The 22016-nt window shown below is 37.3% G+C and overlaps 1 protein-coding gene across 2 annotated transcripts; it reads left to right on the top strand.

Moving 5' to 3' along the window:
• The first annotated feature begins 38 nt into the window (after nucleotides 1–38).
• On the top strand, nucleotides 39–15324 carry LOC106883681 (cyclic AMP-dependent transcription factor ATF-6 alpha). Of its 2 annotated transcripts, none has more exons than XM_014934783.3 (14): nucleotides 39–195; nucleotides 2851–2918; nucleotides 3254–3347; nucleotides 4579–4718; nucleotides 4841–5153; nucleotides 5843–6021; nucleotides 7617–7694; nucleotides 8036–8143; nucleotides 8991–9088; nucleotides 10212–10475; nucleotides 11757–11921; nucleotides 12786–12903; nucleotides 12991–13075; nucleotides 13644–15324. In XM_014934783.3, exons 1-14 carry the CDS (start codon nucleotides 126–128, stop codon nucleotides 13817–13819), a joined length of 1956 nt encoding a protein of 651 aa, XP_014790269.1. In that variant the 5' UTR covers nucleotides 39–125; the 3' UTR covers nucleotides 13820–15324. The 2 variants fall into 2 exon arrangements, with proteins under 2 accessions (XP_014790269.1, XP_089215172.1); XM_089359046.1 differs by having other exon boundaries at nucleotides 4916–5153.
• Nucleotides 15325–22016: the final 6692 nt, after the last annotated feature.

Below are 22016 nucleotides of genomic sequence, written 5' to 3' on the forward strand. Positions count from 1 at the left end.
CTTTCAGTGTGTACTAATCGATGTTTGTTTTTGTTAACAGTCGTAACTAAGCGATAGTGTCTAATGTCTGACCAGGTTGGGAGAAGAACTTTGATGGAAGATTCTTTGGTTAAGCACACTACGGCATGGCAACGACAAACTTGAGTCTCTCTGATCAATTTCTGGAGGATAATTTCTTCCATGAAGATGAATTCGGTAAGTAAACATTTGTTCAAGAGAACTTATTTTACAGACAGGAGAGAGAGAGAGAGAGACATCGTGTCTGTTCACAAGACTCCACGCCTTCTTCTCGTTGACAAGGGAGGCTTCTGCGTGGTCAATCGGTTTGTTAGAAATAACAACATAATAAATCCCACAAATAATACTCCACCATCCTTTTGACAAAATGTAAGAATGCACATTAAGTAATGTAGTCCTAGATGCCCCATTCTCCAAACCCAAATGACTAAATGGCCTTATCTGGAGTGGCTGTTGTTTATAGGTATTCTCGATCATGGTTGACCTACAGCTTTAAACTAGCAACACTTCGTTGTGTTGCTGGTATTAAGTTCAAGTACTCTGCATAGTCAGGGGAAAAGCTAGAAACAGCAATAAACTTACTCTCTGCCGTGCTAAATAAAAGAGGGAGGATACATTGAATAATGGTAGCCCTTTATACAGTGACTCAAACATGTCCGACTGTGCTGACCTGGGTTAAATACTACACCCCGAGCATTTCTTTTAATTCACACATTTTATGATCAATCACAATCCCGCCCAATAACTTGTTTTCAAACAATGAAAATATTATTCTACTTCGTTTTTTATTCGTAATTCTTAAAATGCTGGGAGAGCCGGCTTGAGTTGTCCATTTCTTTTTTTTTTTTACCATTTCCAAACCGACCATATTTTAAATCCTGTTACGGTTAACGTTACTTTTACTCACGCTCTCCTTTAGTAATATAATCTGTAACCGCATTTCTGAGCCCGCTGGAGAGCCTCCACATAGTTGTTTGACATGCGAGAAATCTCTGTCGAGCCACACCCTTCTGCTTTTTTACAACACATTCGATGATGTAGTCATAATGATCGTCGCAGTATACATATTATTTTGTTCATGCTTCTGCTTTACACCCATCTGGAGTTACAGAATAACATCATGCCGTACAAATATTGATCTAAAAGTGTAACCTAAACAATTCTGAACCTATATTTTGAAACTAATTAATTTTGAAAATAGTAAAAATAATATATCTAACATAGAAAAGTTAAGTAAATTCTAGAGTAGACTTTATAGTAGCTTACAGACTATATATATATATATATATATATATATATATATAGTTTCCATCATTGGTTTAGTAGTCAAACAAATCGACCCTGTTACTTATTCTTATTTTTATAAGCCTAGTACTTGTTCTGCCGGATTCTTTATGCCAAACCGCTAAGTTACAGAGACGTAATCACACCAACACGTGTTGTCAGGCGGTGGTGGACAAACAAAGACACATGCACTTATATATACGATGAGCTTCTTTCAGTTTCCGTCTACCAAATCCACGGAATAGGCTTTGATTGGCCTAAGGCCATAGTAGAAGACACTTACCGAAAGTGCCATGCACTGGGACTGAACACGGAACTATGTGATTAGGAAGTAAACTTAAACTTACTGCATAGCCTATATATATATATATATATATATATATATATATATATATATATATATTACTTGTTTCAGACTTTTGAATACGACCATGCTAGAGCACCGCCTTTAGTCGAACAAATCGATCTCAGGACTTATTCTTTGTAAGCCTAGCACTTATTCTATTGGACCCTATTGCCGAACCACTAAGTTACGGGGACGTAAACACACCAACATCGGTTGTAAAGCGATGATAGGGGGACAAACATAGACACACAAATAGAGACACACACATACGACGGGCTTCTTTCAGTTTCCATCTACCAAATCTCCTCACAAGCTTTTGGTCGGCCCAAGGCTATAGTAGAAGACACAAGATGCCACGCAGTGGGACTGAACCTACAACCATGTGGTTGGGAAGCAAACTTCTTACCACACAGCCACTCCTGCACCTATATTCTTTTTTCTTTTTCTTCTCTGAAGTCCCAGTCAACTTGATTTTCAGAACAAATTTGAGTCACACCAACAACAAATACTCAGTTGTTATTCTTAAAAGTGCTTTAAAATAATAACATTATTTAACAAAAACATGACCTCCCTCAAAGACCCTGGCAAAGAGGATTGACAGCTTCCAAACCAGAGGCCTGAGAACTATCAAGAACATCAGATGGTACCATTACATTTCCCTCAAAGAACTGCACCCTCCATCTCATAGCTATCTGTCACATGCGTTGGTACACACATGTCCTCTGTTCCCCACTAGATCATTCTACCAAGGCTTTACTCTCATTCAACACAGCAGTTGCAGGCTGGAGGACACCTTGTAACAGGCTCCACACCAGAAGTCACAATTTCACAGGGGCAAAAATTTAATGCTACATGACATACTCTGAAAAGCATAGCGTTGGTAACTTATAAGCGAAGGCGATGGGTCAGAGCCAATACACATTTCAATTTGTGCACACTTTTCAATCCAATCCTTCTTTGCAGACTATGTCCTCCATGTAAGTCCCAACATACTGTAAGTAAGACCTGCAAAAATGAAATATATTTAAACATTACAGAACTTCATTGTGGGTTCAAATAAGAAGGAAATCATATTCATCTTATGCATTAGTGTGTAGAAAAGGTGGGGGGAAGAGGGGGGTAGAAATGACAGTGAGAGAAAGTATTTCATTTTACTAAACATATTGCTTTTAATAACGGTTGAGTTTCTTTCTAATTTTCAGCTGCATTTCAAAAGAACACATCTTATCCATTTGATGATCTCTGTAGAAAAACTTTGCAGGACATTGAGGTGAGTCCATTTCCCTATCTTAGAAATCTTTGGTTTGGATGAGAAAATCCACAAATTATTCTATTTATGTTTCTATAATACTTTTAAAAAGACTATCATGATTTTTAATTGTTGTGGAATTAACTCCATAGTGACATAACAGCTTTCAGTAGATAAAAGCAGGGGACATTTGGCAAAGGTCTTACAAGACTGGGGTCATCATGAAATGCAAGACAGAAAAATTGCATCTTCTTACCTATCTTTTGATTATCACTTTATAATGATGTGACTGTTCTTGTATATCTACTTTTTTTTATCATTGTTTATCTTTGATGTCTTTTTTTTTTTTTTGGCAGATTTCCATAAATAGCAGTCCCATCCAGTGTAATCCTTTAACTGAAGAGGTCTGCTGGCATGATCTCAGTGATAGTTCAGACAGTGGGGTTCATGGTAAGTCAATGCTCTGGTTTGCCTCTTTCAAACAATATGATGACAAGATTTTTCTTTTTATCCACAAACCCGTATAAATGTCAACTCGCTCTCTCTCAAAATAATTATTGTAGCGTATTTCTAAACATTTAGAATGGCAGGATCAAGATAACTTACCTTGGTTTCACAAGTGCAAGAAAAGGTTGTTGTAGTACATCACAGAAATACAATGAATGTGAGATTAAGGGGTTGTACAATTGGCCTCAAATCTTATCGAGGAGCATATTCTCATATTCCAGTTTATCTCATCAACCACTTCCCACACTCTTTTACTTGTTTCAGACATTTGACTGTGGCCATGCTGGAGCACTGCCTTTAGTCAAGCAAATCAACCCCATGACTTATTCTTTGTAAGCCTAGTACTTATTCTATTGGTCTCTTTTGCTGAACCGCTAAGTTACAAGACCCACAAACATATACATATATATATACATATGTACAACGGGCTTCTTTCAGTTTCCGTCTACCAAATCCACTTACAAGGCTTTGGTCGGCTCGAGGCTATAGTAGAAGACATTTGCCCAAGGTGCCACACAGTGGGACTGAACCCAGAACCGTGTGGTTGGTAAGCAGGCTACTTACCACACAGCGACTCCTGCACCTATGTGGATTAAATAAGTCATCATTTTCTAAGAATACTTCCCTAGGTAGGACATGTCTCACTTGTGCATTCCAGTTTTTGCATAGCTTCTGTGACTGGATGCCCTTCCTAGCACCAATCACTGGATGTTTTATTATTTCACAGCTCGACAGGCCACCCCACTCATCCTAATCCTCATCTTCTTGTAATGTCCACTTTTCCTTACTTCCATGCCTTTTGACAGAATTCATTGAGGCAAATTGTATACAGCCAGATAGATGCCTTTCCAGTCACCAGCTCTCATCTGTTTTCAAGCCAAGTAATATTTCCTCGTAACGATGCCAGGACATGGATACACATATACAAGTTCTTTCAGGTCCACTCACAAGGCTTTGGTCAGCTCAGGACTATAGTGGAAGATACTTGCCCAATGTGTCAAGCAGTGGGACTGAACCCCAAACCACAGGGTTGGGAAGTGAACTCCTTAACCACACAGCCATGTCTGCACCTAAATAAACATAAAACAACGAATATAAAATTCTTGCTAATTTGTTTTTGCAATTATTATTTTTTTTTTTGTAATTATTAAATAATATTAAATTTTCTATTCAGGTGTTACTCTTAAACCGGAGCCTTTGTCACCACACTCTAACAGTTCAGATGGATCTGCTAATGATCTGGCTATCAAACAAGAACCATTGTCCCCTTCTTCAACACCTGGCTCTGATTCTGGCATAGAAAGTTATAAACCCGTAAGTGATATCTTCATGAGCTTTATTTTTATTTCAAAACTTAAAAAGTGGCCATGATATCCATAATTTAAGAATTGCCTGAAGTTTCTCTTTTTTTTTTTTTTTTTTCTTTTTTCTGCCAGATAAATGACCAGTTTCATTACCATTCTGATCTAAAGTCGGAATCAAAAGATTTTGTCCTCTCTTTTGTAAATCAGGCTAATGTCAATGTTGCAAATTCTGTAATCAACCCTGGCGTTGGCTCAAATCTGACTAACCCTTCAGTCATGCCAGTCATACAGAGAAATCTTCTTCCCACTCAGCCGGTCACCTGTCTCACCTCAATTCCTTCACCAACACTAACATCATCTAACATTAGCACCATTGTAAACTCTAAAGTGAAGATTAAACCAAGAATGTCCGATGGCCAGAATCCTTTGACTATTTCCAAGACCAGTAAGTGTAAAGGAAAATGTTTTACTATTTATTTTCAATATATTTACCATTGTTAAGGCAGCGAGCTAGCAGAATCGTTAATCTGCGTCAAATGTAAATAATGTACATAATTTCTCATCTCTCAAATATAGAACTGAAAGAGTGAATACAGCTTATGTTGAACTATCCTGAGGAGGAATATTGCAATATACTATTTGTTGTTTTTGTGTTTAACACCATAATGACAAAGTTGAATAAACTGTTTTAGAAGTTTAATTTAACATAAATGCTTCTCTTGAAACTGTCTTTAAATTTACTTTTCAATTGATAGAACTGTTTCATTAAAAGGGAACCTTCATCTGGTCACTCGACTTGCTAGAAGTAGCTGTCAAGTCTCTTTCAAATTAATCCATACCCTCTTAAAAAGAATGGGCACACTGAATAATGCAGCTTTGGCTATACTGTGCTTGAGTATAAGACAGGATGGTCACTTCTGGAATGCCTTTGATCATAGATCTCTCAGTCAGGGCTTGCCTGGGGATAAGCAAAACAAGAAAGGGCTCAGTTATTATAACCCTTATTGCACGAATAACAACACAGACATTAACTATAGAAAAGAATGCTGAACCAACCCTGTAGAATGAAAGCACTTAGCTATAGATTTTAATTGCAGATGATTTTTGATTTCCTTGCTATTGTTAATTGAACAGATGGTGAATGCTGGCCCACCTCGGTACCACCGCAGACTGCATCCAATGGAATCTCAGTACCAAACTACCAAGTTTGTTCTTCAACAGATCTTCAGCCACAGAATGATGCAACTACAGTTACATCTGAATTTATTGACATGAATGGCACCAACCCTTTGCATTCCAACCTAAATAACAGTGTAAGTGAACAAATAATGCCCTGTAGGTCAATCAATCGATAGACATGCATTGATCTGATTAGATCCCATTTTACAAGGTGCTTCATCATCATTGTCATCATTTACTTCCCACTTTTCCATGCTTGCATAGGTTGGACAGGATTTTGATGAGACAGATTTTTCTACCACCAGATGGCCTTCCTGTCACCAACTCTCACCTACCTCTATCCAGGTAAAGTAATATTTCCCTATGACCAGACAGATTTTCATGGAAGACTGGAAACAAATGTCTCTGCTTGTATGTTGGTGACACAACTATTGTTTAATGTCAATGCAAGAAGACAGTAACACACACATACACACACACACACATGTACATAATAAGTATGTGAGTCTCCTTGCCTTGACATCATGTGATACTTGTAAGTGAGTGTCACTAAACATACAAGCAGTGTCATCTGTTTCAAGTCTTGTATGAAACTCTGTCTGGTCATAGGGAAATATTAACCTTTCTTAGAAATGGTGATGGTTGGTGACAAGAAGAGCATCTAGCTAAAGAGAATCTCCCTCCACAAATTCCATCTGACCCCTGAGGATGACCTGGTCAGTAACCCACTGCCATCATCTCCATTTACAAAACTTTTGATATTTCTGCCTCACCTGTCTTTCTTACTTTTTCCTTCTCCTAGACTTTCTGGATTGTTCCTTATCACACTAAAATAAAATAAAAAATTTGTAAGACTGTAAAAAAATATGTATTTTATTGAATATTCTCTCATTGATATTTGCTACCAAATGACCTGGTCTCATAAATTATCACTTATAGCATTTCTTATAACCCCTAACATTATTTTTGTTAATTTTTTTATTTTTAAATATTTTACCCATATAATTTCTTTGCTTAAGTACCTGAGAGTTTATTTTTGGAGTTGTTGCTTTAAATAATTACCATATTCAACATATTCTCAGTTACGCTTTCAACATTTTATTTGTGAAACCCAACTTTCAAAAATGTGATCGTGTCTCTTCTTCACCTTAAATTATAATTGTTTTATTGTTTACACAACTACCCTCCACTAGACTAATACAGATTCTCATTCATCCTCCTCACCACCATCATCATCATCATCATCATCATCATATGTCCATTTCCCATGCTGGTGTGGGTTAAATGGTGCAGCAGGAGCCAGCAAGCCAGAGGACTTTGCAAAGCTCTATTGTCTGTTTTGACAGGATTTCCATGGCTGGATGTCCTTCCTAATATGCCAACCACTTAATAGAGTGTACTGGATGTTTTCTTTATGTGGCACCAGCGAGATTATCAGGGAACTTTCAAGACAAAAAAAGCCCCTTAAGTGAGGGAGGTGGATTTATGTCAGTTAATGACATACCAACCTGTGTCTTCTGTACTCTCTCCCTCCCCCCCTCTCTCTCTATATATATATATATCTATCTATCTATCTATCTCTACTTTCATGTTGTTTGCCTAATGCTGAAACATTATAAATACCCAATATCTGATGTCAGTGGAGAGTAGAATTGACAGTTTCTAGCTGATGGTATGTCTATCATCTCAAATGTGAAATATTTTCCTTTATTCTTTTAATGATTTCTAGTTCAAAGCATTAAAACGACAACAGAGAATGATCAAAAACAGAGAATCAGCCAGTTTATCACGGAAACGGAAGAAAGAGGTAGGTCGGATGTTATATCTAACTTCTAAAACTGGTTACACTTTATCTTGCTGTAATGAATTCTAACCTGTCCCCTGTCCCCTTCCTACTTATTAACCATGGCATCTCCTTTCACTATTCACTGATGCTGTGTGATTTTAAACCTAAGTTTACCTCAGTATTTTGTTGAATGTTTATTTTTATTTCTTTTTCTCTTTTTGTCACTTTTCTACAAATCATGTTTTTCAATTCTGTCGTTCTTTGTTTTATGAGATGTATTCATAATATTCTCTTTTATAGTCCTAAATTTTATTGTAACCATCTTCATCTTTTTTGGGTTTTTTTTCTTTTTTTTTCCACAGTATCTCCAAAACTTGGAAGCAACTTTAAATGAATTCACCAAACAGAATGATGAACTTCAAAAAGAAAATCAAAAACTGAAAACCAAAATTTTCCTACTTGAATCTGAGGTATTGTTGATGGAAAAGTTTAAATTTCCAAACATTACACATTTTAAAATACTTCATCAACGTTCATTAGTACAAAGTTTGATGTCCATGACTGGGTTGTCTCAAAAATCTACATTTATATCTAAAAATTGTGCTGCTTTTGTTTTCAAATTGAGCTTTAAAAAATCTTAATTGGATCAGAATTCCTTTCTAAGATGTAACCTTTTGTTTGTTTGGGTTGTTTTTCTGGCTGCATTTCTTTTCTTAAGGTTGTCAGTATTAAAATAATAATATTCTACTTTTCTAATTTTATTTTCACAATTATCTCTTTACGTTGTTAGGTTGTAGCTAATCCTACGGTTAATTCAACTTACCTCTCACTCTGTCATCTTTCTCTCACCTTGTTTACTTCACAACCACGTGGTGGCAGGTGTCTTCTCTATGGCCTCACTTTGACCAACATTAATAGCCATCCTAGAGACATTTGTTTGTATATCTTTTGCCAATATATATCAACAAAAGATATAAACATTAGCAAGGGAATCAAGAAAGGGGATCCTTTCAAATAAAAATACCCTTTGTGGTATTTGTTCTGCACAGAGTTACAGACACTCTGAAATGTAGTGACACAGTAATTAGTCTATTGGAAACCTGTTGTTTTTCATAAATCCTTTCATAAAGTAGAATATTGTCCATGCTAGTTAGTCTAAGCCAGAAGACAACCATAAAGAAGAAATCTCCAAACAATGTCTTCTTTTTTGCTTCTTTAAAAAAATGAGCTAATCTTGTCTTTAATGTCTACATAAAATTATTAAAAGTAAACAATTTAGCCATCTCTAAATAATTTTGTTCCACTTGTGTTCTACAGAATGCCAAACTGAAGAAATGTGTTCCTGTGTTAAGTAGCAAAAAGACATTCCTTTTGACTATAGTTCTCATGTTAACAATGAGATTGGGACCACTCAGGTAAGAATATTATCTCACTTTATGAATGGAGTCTTTCATAAACGAAATTACTTCTATATTTCTAGATTATTAGGTTAAAAAAAAGTTGTATAATTAACTCCTGGTGTTCTTCTTGCTAGACTGAATTGTATTTTAATATGTAAATGTCTTGATGGAAAGACATCATTTTCAGACTGTTTTTCTTCAAAGCTTTACCACAACAAATGTATTTTGCTAAATGTTTCAGACAGACACTGCATTTGCAATGTCTTATTATGAGCAGATGAAGCTCTGTTTCAACATACAAGTTTTAATTGAAAACTCATAGAGAACAGAATTTAATTGCCTGGAATGGGGCACAACTGATTCGAAAAGACAAACTATTTGGTATCATAACAGTTCTCATCCCAGTTTAGTCTATGACCAATCTGATTTTTACTTTACAGTTCAGTTTCAGTCCCGCTGTGTGGCATCTTGGGCAAGTAATTTCTATTATAGCCCCAGGCTAACCAAGCCTTGGGAGTGAGTTTTATAGACAGAAACTGAAAGAAGCCCATTGTGTCATGTGCCTGTATGTTTGTGTCTCCTTGCCTTCACATCCTCTGATAGTTGCAAATAAGTGTCACTGTCATACAATCAGTGTCCCTCACTTCTAATCTTCCAGTAAAATATATATCTGCCCTTCAGGAAGTATTACTTTGCTTGGGAACAGGCAAGGGTTAACGACAGGAAGGTCACCCAGTTGTAGACAATCTGCATCAATCAATTCCATCTGACTAATAAACAATCAGGACAATGAACGATGGATTTCTTTTCACTGTTAGAATGAACTGACTGACTCCTTCATTTAGATTTTTGGATATCGTTAAGGTGTTGGGTTTGTTGCTTGATGTCCTTCCCACCACTTGTTGCACAATAGGAGTGGAACTTGTTTGTCAGCTCAGTAGAGTTATGTATGTTTACCAAAGCACAAATAAAAGCTGTAGTTATAAGGTCTAAATCCATGACCATGTGACCAGTTGTCCCACATCTTAATATCACAAATTTCTGTACTTTGTTTTACCACCTTCAATTATGCTTATTGAATTTAATTTTTTCCAACATTAAATTCATTTTCTTCTTCACATATACTTTCCTTTTGCAGTTACTTTTCTCTCAAAGACTCAAGTACTGTAGAAAATTTAAAAAATGAATTCAGCATGCCACTTGGTCGGCATCTATTGTCATTTGGTGATAAATATGGTGGCAAGTTACTACAAGAAGCTTTGTCTTCAAAGTGGACAGATAGAATGAGCAAAGTAGGACCCAGTAGTGATGTTCTCTTTGAACACCCACCATTCCTTGCAAATAATACAGACTCTAAAAGACAGAAATGTTCAAGTGAGTTCAACAAAACAGAATCAATCAGGTAAGTCTTTCAGCATTTTCTCATTCATCAGGATAATGCTTCAAAATAAACGTGTGAGTGTGTGTGTGTAGTACTTGAGCATTTGAACAACAGTAGATAAAATAAGGTGCCTCAGTAGCACAGTAGGTGGAACATGTCTCATCAATCAAAGAGATTACATTCATTGGCATTTAAATATGCATATTTGCTAGGAATTGAAGAAAACGAATGCTCCATGTATTATCTCCCCTGTTACAGTCAAGCTCTATTGGGTTGTCCGGAAAGTTCGTGCCGATTTTTAAAGGAAAGAAAAGGGTCAATAAATACTTGCCATTACATTTTTAATCAACCAAATATGAACCATTTTGTTGCACAATGCGTCTCCATCTTTCCTTTAACTTGAAAATACCCTCTTCCCAGAATTGATGTGGTTTCATGGCAAATAAGTCGAAAGGTAAGCTACTATAAATCGGCACAAACTTTCCAGACAACCCAATATGATTATCTAATTATAATAATATTGCATACAACAAGTAGTTACAAAATTATAACTTCATTATAATCATTAATTACACAGTTATAATTATTTTAAAAAAGTAAAACCTCTTGACTTTCCCTTTGGCGTTCAGATTACTGTTTGTTAAAGCTAAGACTTATTTATCCATATTTAAAAAAATGAATCCTGTCTTATCTTGTAGCATCAATATTTCAAAAAGATGTAATTGTTTATTTTAAAATGATATTGTAAGGAAGTGTAAGAGGCTAATCCTGGCCATTTTGAACATAAAAACAGGTATAATATTTGGGCTGGATCTAGCTGGTTAAAGGATGAAATAAATATTACATTTCAGGCATAATTTGTTTTGTCATAAAGATGTTAATGCATTTTGCTTTTTATCTTCAATATGTGTGTGTGTGTGTGTGTGTATACACACCACTTATGTCACTAAGGATGGCAGTGGATGTCTTCTGTTTAGCTATAAACAATGACATTTTAAAGTCAGGACAGGTTGTAAACACACACACACAACAGGCTGCATACAATTTCTCTCTCGACCATTTGCTCTTACAAGGAATTGGCTGGCAGCTCTGGGGTACAGTAAAAAAACCATTCCTCAAGCTGCTGCATTGTGGAACTGAATCCAAAACCACTCAGTTGAGATGCAAGCTTCAATGTACACAGTCGCGCCTGTGCCTACATTTACATATCAACATGTTACACATACGCGTGTGTGTGTGTGTGTGCAAATATGAGTATGAATACAAACAAACGTATTGGAAAGCTATTTCTGTCACTTTCAGAATTGCTCGAGATCTCTCAGACTGGATGCTGTTACTTGAACAGCAGAAGAAAAAAAATACTTTAAAGAAACCTGCTTTCAAAAAGAACAACCACAACCATGAAACAGTGTTTCAGTTCAAGAAATTCTCAAACAATGGTCACTTTGAGGCCTGGCAAAAGCTCAAGTAAGTACTCCACTATCAACCGAGAACACACAGGTTCATAAAGTGACTTGGATGATTATTGTATCCTTGGTTAGATCTATAACATTTGACAACTCCTGTACTTGCTGTTTGGAGTTGATTAAATTCTGTCTCCTTATCTATATTATCTCATTACTCACTTTCTATGATCTGTTAATTGATATCATGCTAAGAGGATGAAACTGTAATTAAATACCCTTCAAATACTTTGTAAAAGGCATTTAATGCAACTTACCTGAGTTGTCCAGCTGATAACAGGTTCCACTCCTATTTTATATTTGAGTAATTAACTGCAAGTGCCTCTCATCATCATCATCATCATCGTTTAACGTCTGCTTTCCATGCTGGCATGGGTTTAGATGGTTTGACAGGTCTGGAGAGCCACCAGCTGCATCAGGCTCCAATCTGATCTGGCAGTGTTTCTACAGCTGGATGCTCTTCCTAACGCCAACCACTCCAAGAGTGTAGTGGGTGCATTTTACATGCCACCAGCACAGGAGCCAGTCAGGCTGGCCTGGCATTGATCACATTCGGATAGTGCTTTTTACGTGCCACTAGCAAAGGAGCCAGTCAAGTGGTCCTGGCATCCATCAGGCAGTCCTGACTTCGATCAGGCAGTCCTGATTTTATTAATTATTGCTTCAATAATGTGTTCATGTCTAAATCATTTCACTTACCTGGTAGAAAATGGACATAAAACAGAAGAGAATAAACTTGTTACTTCAACTGTTGTTCATTCTGTTTGATGCAATAAATCATGTTCTTTATTTAAATCAACAATCTATTTATAAAAATCTCTAATTTTTTCCCTTCATCTCTTGATAATCATTATGTTTCTTATATTAGATCTGACTACCAAAAATATGAACTGCTTCCTTTTGAAAATGGTCCCAGAAATAAGAAGGATTACCTTAGAAATATTCCTCGAAGAAATGATACATTCTATGTGTTATCTTTAAGTATGGTAAGTTACTATGATCATAGTGCTTTTATTTTTTTTGAGTGTTTACAAATGCCAAGGCATTAAAGATGTCTTGTATTGTCTCCGTAGGATCACTTTCTACTCCCTGCAACTGCGCACAATAAAACTATGCGACCTCGGATGTCCATGATGATGCCAGCATTAGCCCTCAATGGTGAGACTCTCAGTTTTATTTACTTTATTGCAACATTGTACTTATAGATAGATACTGTCTCCAATAATTAATATGGTGTAAGGATAGGAAGTTGGCTTTAGGAAGGGCCAAACTGGAACCTGGATTGGCTCTGATGAAGGTAGCATTAATTTTCTTAGGTCTCTCAATTTACCTCAATTGATCAATAGACCAATTGAGTGAACCTATCTGTAATGACTATTGGAAACAGGTGTAAACTAGATTTGTTTCAATAAAGGAATTATATGTAAGGACCATAATTTTAAACTTGTTTCTTATACATCACTCTGAGGCAAAACCAGTTTATCTGGAGCCCACCCACAGATTTACAATAGAGAATTGTGATGAACCATAATTTGGGACCCTACCAAAAGACGGACTTGGAGGTTTGACATCCCTTTGAAGGATTTCGGTCCTCCCCTCTTATATGTATATATATATATATATATATATATATAATCATCATCACAGTTCTTGTTTCTAAATTTGTAGGGATTCTGTCTCTGATTTCTATTTGAAGCCTTTTTTCCTATTTTTCTCCATTTTCTAGATTCTGTGCACCGTCCGGACGGAAGTATTGGACTGATTCAAATTGACTGTGAAGTTGTCAGCACCCAACTTATACACGTTCACGATAAGTACGAGGCAAGAAACCAATTACAACCAAATGGCTCTCATTCTGTTCACACCAACAGCAAACCAACAAAACACAAGAGAAAAGTATAAGAGCAAATCTTTTGGGACTCATATTTTTTTATTTATTCATATTTATTGTTTGGGGATATTTTCACCTTGGTAACTGTTTCTATGAGTTAGCAGAGTAACGTGGATGTTGACAGAAACTCTAGTTATACATTATACATTCAGACACGTATACTTCTTTATAATACACAATATACATTGGTTTCATATCATTATGGCGTGAGTTGTTACAATATGGGGTTGAAACCTTGCGGGAGCAACTACGCAAGTGTATTGAGTGGATGTACATACTTGAGGTACGCATTCGACAGGCTCAGGAGGAGAGTTTATTGAGTGGTGGTAAAATATATCAGAGAGGGAGCATAGTGTTCATTCATAACTAAGAGAGAGAGAGAGAAATATGACCTTCAGTTGCTGTTTAGAATATGTGTGTGTGTGTGTGTGTATACATGTATAGAAGTTAGTCTACACACCTGTGTGTGTATACAAGTCATTTTGTATATGCATTGTTGTGTATATACTACTGGTTCTGTATGTTGGGGCAAGCATGGCTGTGTTATTAAGAAGCTTGCTTTGCAACCACGGGGTTTCAGGGTTGGTCCCACTGTGTAACACTTTAGGCAAATTTCTTCTATAACCCCAGGCTAATCATTGCCTTGTGAGTGAATTTGGTGGATGGAAACTGTGCAGAAGACTGTCATATGTATATGTGTGTGTGTGTATCTCAGTGTTTGTACCCCACCACACCACCTGTTGGTTTGTTTATGTCCCTCGTAATTTAGCAGTTTAGCTAAAGAGACCAATAAAATGAATACCAGGTTTAAAAAATAAGCCTTACAAGTCAGTGCCCCAGCTTGGCCACAGTCCAGTGACTGAAACAAGTAAAAGATGTACATATATGTGTATGTTTGTGTGTGTGTATTTATACAAGTGAGTCTATATAGACAAGTGTGTATACAAATGTTTTGTGAGAATTCAACAGTTAAACATGCTTCTAATAGAAGTGTGAGGAATTTTTCTTCTCCATGTAGAAATGCATGTTGAATGATATATTCTTTCTGTGTAAAAGGAGCCATGTTCTCTCCAAGTACATGTAGGAAGATCTGTTCTGTTGGCAACAACACATGTAGCAAAAATGGTCTTCAAGCAGCATAGTACGTGTGGAATTGTCTGTTGTTTGAGTTGCAGCAGTTGATGTAGAATGGTCCTTTGTGTTGGCGAAAGCATGAATAAGGAGTGCCCTGTTTTGTGTGCAACACAATACATGTAATCAAGGCTGTGTCTTTGAAAAACAGCATTTGTAGAAAGAGCTGTCGCTAATTATGTATGCATGTTGATATCACACACTATTCACTTAGTGAAAGAGAATGAATTCAGCCATGAAAATCATCTGACAAGAGGCCAAAATGGCTTCACTGCAATTCGAGAATGAAAAAAGCTTGCAGGCTGTGTAATGCATTGAAATATCTTTTGCTCTCCTGATAGCTTTCTTGGAGTTTTGACTGAAAATAAACACTTTCACCACTCTTGATATCTCTTGTTTATTATTGATATCCCTTGCTATTAGCAATTTACTTTTAACGAACAATCTTTTTTTTATTAATACCAGTGACGATCGGAAAGAAGAGATAAATATATGGATTGTGATTTTAGTTGGTATCGTATGGTGCAACTTCTTGATAATATGTCTCACATAGAGCTAAATCCAGTGAAGAGGTTAAACACTGAGGATCAGCAATTATATACGAACCGGCTGCCCAGTCTATCAGTAACAACAACAAAACACTTTCCATCGCAATGTTGACATTGAGTCGCCTCCTTTGTCAACCAAAGGATTGACTGACAGGTTCATGCGACGACGAAAATACGTGTTTTGACACTTCAAATTCTTCCAAATACTTCAAGTATTTCAAATTTCCACCAGATTTTTCTTCCCTGAAGTAGTTTTGCATCTGACGACGAAAATTACATTTTTTAAATATTTTCTTTAAATTAATTTTTAAAAGCTCAGAACTATTTAAAAATGTAGTAATTTCAGCCAATCAGAAACCTCTATTACCGATATACCGTTTCCATGGGAACTCAGCTACAAGAAAACATAAAACGTCAGCAAGTAAAGCCCAGTCTCTCGACCTGCTAGATATAGCAGTCAAATCTTCCTTAAACAACATCAGATCTAAAAAAAAAAAACTAAAAAAAACGACACATTGTGCCACACCATTTTCTCGCTTGAGGGAGGCTCAAGTGCTTTCCACTTGTTGAGTGTTATTAATAACATTTAAATTAAAGTCAATATTCACGGATGTAATTTTTCATCGAACTCAAGGCTCTTAAAATACTGGACACCACAGATCGATATTAAGTGTACTTTCTCTTATGATGAAATTCTAAACAAGGTTTAGTGGTGGAGAAAGAATCGATTAGCGAAGTTGTTTTACCTGAAGAATAGCGTTGATCACCTCCATCACCAAAAACACCATCATCATCATCATCATGATCGTGGTCGTCAACACTACACTTCTTACAATAGCAATATTGGTAGCAATTCTTCCTCCACCACCATCGCCCACTGCTTTCTTTTAAACTCTAATAAATATGATAAGGATTAATTAGACAGACAGACAGATAGATTTCTTTATTAGCCACGCAGGGCCGAACACAGAGGGAACGGATCTTTGTGATTTGACGGGCAACATTTTTTTATGTAGTGTTTTTTGGTACCGAAACACTTTCAAACTTCGAATACTTGTCTATTTTGTGATTGGTTGAAATTACAGAAATACGACAACTTTAACATGAAATAATTTGCGATGTACAATTTTTTGTTAAGAAGGTTAAGAGAAGTTGTTTTATATGACACATTCTACCAGTGTCCCAAGTTTGAAAGTGTTTCGTTAAGAAAACAAGTGTTGCCCGTCAAATCACAAAGATCCGAGGGAACAATATAATGTAGAACTTTTCTTTTCGGGGGGGGGGGATACGACCAAAAGGGATCGAAAGCGTTTGGGACGTGTAAACAACGAAATAACAATGTTCCGTTTATAATAGACTTCACAAAAGGGGGAGTAAAAATGTAATACAAATTAAGTTTACCGTGAAAAGAAAAGCCTACGAAAAAGACCATGGTAACCTCAGGCAAGAAAAGAACTCATGAGAGTAAAGCTCTCTCTCTCTCTCTCTCTCTCTCTCTCTCTCTCTCTTGGATCATGCTCAAAGTGGTTTCCTCTTTCACGCGTGCCATCTTTGCTACATTCACCCACCTTTTATTGAAATTTTCATGAGACAAAGCTTCCCTCTCTATTCTCACCTTCCTTTTCAAGAGGTACTTGAAAAAGTTGATGAGCGGTTGGCCAGAGAGGAAAGTGTTTGTCTCTAAACCTTTCGCACTAGTCTACCACACACATTCTTTCACCGTAGCCACCAGTACTATGAAAACTGCATTGCCTTCCCGGTTAAAGGAAGGTTGCGGGGCAATATTCACGATAGATTCGGCCTACAACTGAATCCGTCCCACACGTGACGACAGCCATTCGACATAAGCCCACAGGTCTGAAATGTTTGGACATTGCACGAGTGCGTGTAGAACGGTTTCGTCGCTCTGACTGCATCTCGGACAAGTCGGTCCGGTGTGTTTCGAACCGTGCCTGTAGAGCTTATCTCGAACGGGCAATGCTTCTCGACTGCACTTGCCAGGCCAGGGATCTCTGGTGATTGTCCATAGGTCCCGGCCCGAAAGTGGTCCTGAAGAGGCGGGTCAGGTATTTCTCGTCGACGCCCAGAGTCTCCTCAATGACGTCGTCGCACCTCCCCTCCACTAATCCTCTATAGAATTGAAGTTGCATAAGTTTGGTCCCGGACGGCAAAGCGACATTCGCCTAGCCTCGGTCTCTGTTTGATCCAGGACTGCAGTTCGGCTGAAGAGACGAGTTGCGGGAAAGCGCGTTTCATAAACTGCGACCACACCTGTTCATCGTCGCCTACGAAGCGCTGGAGATGTCGCAGTGTCAGCGCATATCTGCGCATCATCAACCACGGCATGTCCAGCCCTCCATTTAGCGGGTGTTGACAGCAAATGTATTGCCTAACCATCGGAAAGTTTCCCATCCACAAAAAGTGGAAGAGTATGCGCTCCAGTTTTGTGATGGAAGGGTCGGGACAAGGCACGACGGTCAGACGGTAATAGATAACAGATGTGATGTACGCGTTCGCCACCTCCGCCCGACGTTTTAGGGATAGCTTCCTCTCGGCCCATTGCTAGGCGCGAGTGGCCACCCTACTCGTTATTTCATCCCAGTTCTTCCCCATTTGGAGGTCTGGTCCGAACCAGACTCCGAGCAATTTAACCGGTCCGTCGGTCCAGTGTGCCACGATGGTGACGCTGTTGGACGTTATGGGCTTGCTTCTCCAGGTGCCGAGCCGCAAGCTCACTGGCTTTTCCGGGTTAATTTTCGCTCCCGTAACCGCTTCGTATTCTTTTAGTGTCTCGCCGACCGGGTAGCTAGCTTCAAAAGTAGTAGCTTAATGTCTTTAAAGACCGTGTTGAGAAATGTGTATGTGTGTCTACATACATACATACATAGACAAAGGCACGCAGACAGACATACATTACGTAGGCACACACACACAGACACATCTGCATACATACATACATACACACACACACATACATACGTACGTACATAGAAACAGAGAGACAGAGCGAAAGGGATTGGGAGTGTATTGGGTGAGAGGAGGACAAGTGAAAGAACGCTACGACTGCGTTGGAGACTATGCGCGTCTGGCAGAAGGCAGACAGAGTGAGAGAGAGAGAGAGAGAGAGAGAGGTTTGCAATTAACAGTCTTTTGCATTTTCCCATCTAAATCACTTTTAATAACACAATATGGAGTAAAATCGTGTAGAGTCTTGAATACATTTAATACCAACATTTCATTACTGCATCTCAAGACCTCTCTCTCCTGCCTGCAACATTGATTGCATTATCCACGCTTCTCGTTACTATTTACCCTGGACAAAGTAATAGAACAACTCGTTTATCTAAATACATCGAGTACAATATCAACAAGTGTGTCTTTCATAATGTAATTTGAGGAGGAATTAGTTACTAGTTATTTCATTGGATGTATCTTATTTTAAATTGGTTTAGCAACACTTGGAGGAAAGTGCTTCTAAAAGTATTAAATTATATTAGGGACCTTTAACGTGTATCACCGGTGTTATTCAGGGAGCGTAAAATTATGAACGACACCGCTTCTCTTGGATGTTTATAAACAATCCGACCAAATTAATTAAACCGTGTTGTCATTAAATCATGTAAACACGGCACCATGGTATCCAAGACAAGAAGCTGAACTATAATAGAATTGATATGGAGGAGGTTAATACCTCGGACAATTTTAAAACAACGACTTTTACGAATCCAAGGACACAGAGAGATGAGAAACCTTTGCAGAGAGAAACGTTTACTAACGAGGCATCGTTACACGGGAATGTCTCTGAATATTGCTGTGAGATTTGTAGGAAGACATTCGGTTCAGAGCGTGAAGTCTTCGCGCACAAAGAAATACACGACAGGAAAAAACCTTTTCACTGTGGAATCTGTGGGAAACATTATGCATTTAAGAGTAGTTTAACGATCCATAAACTAATCCACACCGGAGACAAACAGTTCCCTTGTGAAGTGTGTGGGAAATATTTTGCCTACAAAAGTAATTTAACGAAACACAAAAGAATACACACCGGAGAAAAGCTGTTTCGTTGTGAAATCTGTGAGAAATCTTTCGTGAATGTTTCTCATCTTGAAGTTCATAAAAGAGTACACACTGGAGAAAAACCTTATCATTGTGAAATATGTGGACAATCATTCGCCTTTGATAAAGGCCTTACAGCTCACAAACGAATACATACTGGGGAGAAACCGTTTCGTTGTGAAATGTGTGGGAAAACTTTTGGTGATAATTGGGGCCTTGTTATCCACGTTCGTCGTCACACTGGTGAAAAACCTTACCACTGTGAAATATGCGGAAAATATTTTATCACTAATTATATTTTAACAACGCACAAAAGGACACACACTGGAGAGAAATCATGCCAGTGTGAAGTATGTGGACAGTCTTTCTATAATAATACGGCTCTTATTCTCCATGTACGTAGTCACACCGGAGAAAGACCTTACCATTGTGAAATATGTGGGAAACGTTTTATCACAAACGGTAATTTAACAATACACAAAAAAATACACACCAGAGAAAAATCACATCAATGTGGAATGTGTGGAGAATCATTTGGTAGTAATTATCATCTTGAAGCTCACAAAAGAATACTACATGGAGAAGGAATACGGTATCGTTGTGAAATATGTGAAAGGATTTTTAGATCTAACAGTAACTTAAAAAATCACATAAGAATACACACTGGAGAAAAACCGTTTCGCTGTGAAATATGTGGAAAAGGGTTCGATAAGAATTCTCGTCTTGTTGTTCACAAAAATAAAGCACACTGAAGAAAAACTGTTGAATATGTTGGAAATAATTTAATCATTAATAATAGTCTCTTAAAAAGGCGTGAAATGCACACAGGAGGTGGGGAAGCCATCTAACTACGAAGCAAATGAGAAATCTTATTGCAAGTCTAAACTTGCAATTTAGCAACAAGTACAAACGAGAGAAATACATTGGAAACGATTCCATTTCAGGGAAACTCTTCCGCTAAAATATTTGAGAAATCTTTATTTGTAAAAGGACAGATGGATAAACACTGAACAAAAAGCTATGTCGATGTGATCTATGTATCTACGCTTGTATTTCAATCGTAATCCACTTATTGAGGTAAAACTTGCCATTGTGGAATCTTGTTTTAAAATCAATATGGAGACGTTCTGACGGCGCTGATTTGTCATCAGACATTTTTGTTTCTTATTCTAGTTAACAACTAATTTGTCGACACAACTGCTAAACTATTCGACTACTAAATTTCATTTAGCTTTTTTTTCTGCTTCACTTTGTCTCCATGGGGACTTTTGACGCAACGTGACAAAAGAAAAGAATTTCTCACAATGGATTTTTCTACACCTTCGACAAAATAGAACTGACTGGATTAAAATTTTGGCACAGAACAAATCAGAGATTTGTCCATGATGTATCGAATTATACTGATTGCTACAACCCAGCCTCTGTTTATGCGTGTCTTGTTTTGTTATTTGTTTTTTTTTTGTATGTGAACAGGAGACGTGGTTGTAGCATTTGGGGGTCATTTAATACATCTTTATTTCTCTCTCTCTCTGTTTGCCTCCAGTGCCAAAAAGTCTCCCCCCAAACAAGTCCAATGTCCAGTCAGCTGTGCCAAATTACCAACGTTCAAACACCTGCACCGAATCGTCTCATTTCGTTAAAAAATTCATTCTCTGATCTAGTTTTGTGAACCACAAATACACCCTCAAGACAGATCAATCAACTTTTATTTGATGTTAAAGTTTCTTATGCGAACGCAATCTCGTTAATCATAACTGGCAAACACGGGTAAAAACTTCTAGATGTAAAGTTTGTAGAAAATGACCCACATTCAAGTGCCATGGTTTGCACACCTGAGAACAATGATCTACACTCGTGATGTGACATTTACTCATACTTTGTGATAAGACATTTCTGGCTGGACATTTTCTGAAATTATGTCGATACTCTCACAAAAATGACATATTTGAGTAGCAGCTGCTGAAATAGTTTTCTGTTCAATGTTTTCTTTTATAACAGCAGTAATATTTCATGAAGATATCCTGATTTAAATGCCAGCATTCTGTAGAGCTCAAGTCCAATACTGTTTCCATATTTAACATTTTATTTTTGTCATCTGAGTTCTATACCAGCGACATTTTTTTTCAGAAATAAAAGCATCTGTTATCAAATTTGTCTACACAATTCCATTGATACTAACGAAGTTGCATTCTTTTGCCAGCAGCTTTGAGTTGTAAAGGAATTGAGCTATAAACTCTGAGTTAAAAGCTAATGTCTCACAAAAGCATCACTGGTTTGAGGTATTCCTTAACCGATTCATCACTCTTTGTTGTTGTTACAATCTGTGATAAATTGGTTTATTTTATGCCAGAAAAAGTTTGAGTGGTCTGTTGAGGCCTGGAATGTGTACAAGAAAATTTTCAAACATTTAAAGTCAGTGTTTGAAAGAACGAAGATGCTAATACTGACTGAAAAAGACGACTCGTTTACTTGT

This window comes from Octopus bimaculoides, chromosome 10, assembly GCF_046866305.1.
Source record: "Octopus bimaculoides isolate indiv1 chromosome 10, ASM4686630v1, whole genome shotgun sequence".
NCBI lineage: Eukaryota > Metazoa > Mollusca > Cephalopoda > Octopoda > Octopodidae > Octopus > Octopus bimaculoides.

Bases quoted from the DNA above. Each gene is read 5' to 3' on its own strand.
- LOC106883681 (XM_014934783.3), top strand. From the start codon at position 126: ATGGCAACGACAAACTTGAGTCTCTCTGATCAATTTCTGGAGGATAAT. The intron at 3,348-4,578 runs GTAAGTCAATGC...TTTTCTATTCAG, and splicing joins TTCAGACAGTGGGGTTCATG to GTGTTACTCTTAAACCGGAG. The intron at 10,476-11,756 runs GTAAGTCTTTCA...TGTCACTTTCAG, and splicing joins AACAAAACAGAATCAATCAG to AATTGCTCGAGATCTCTCAG.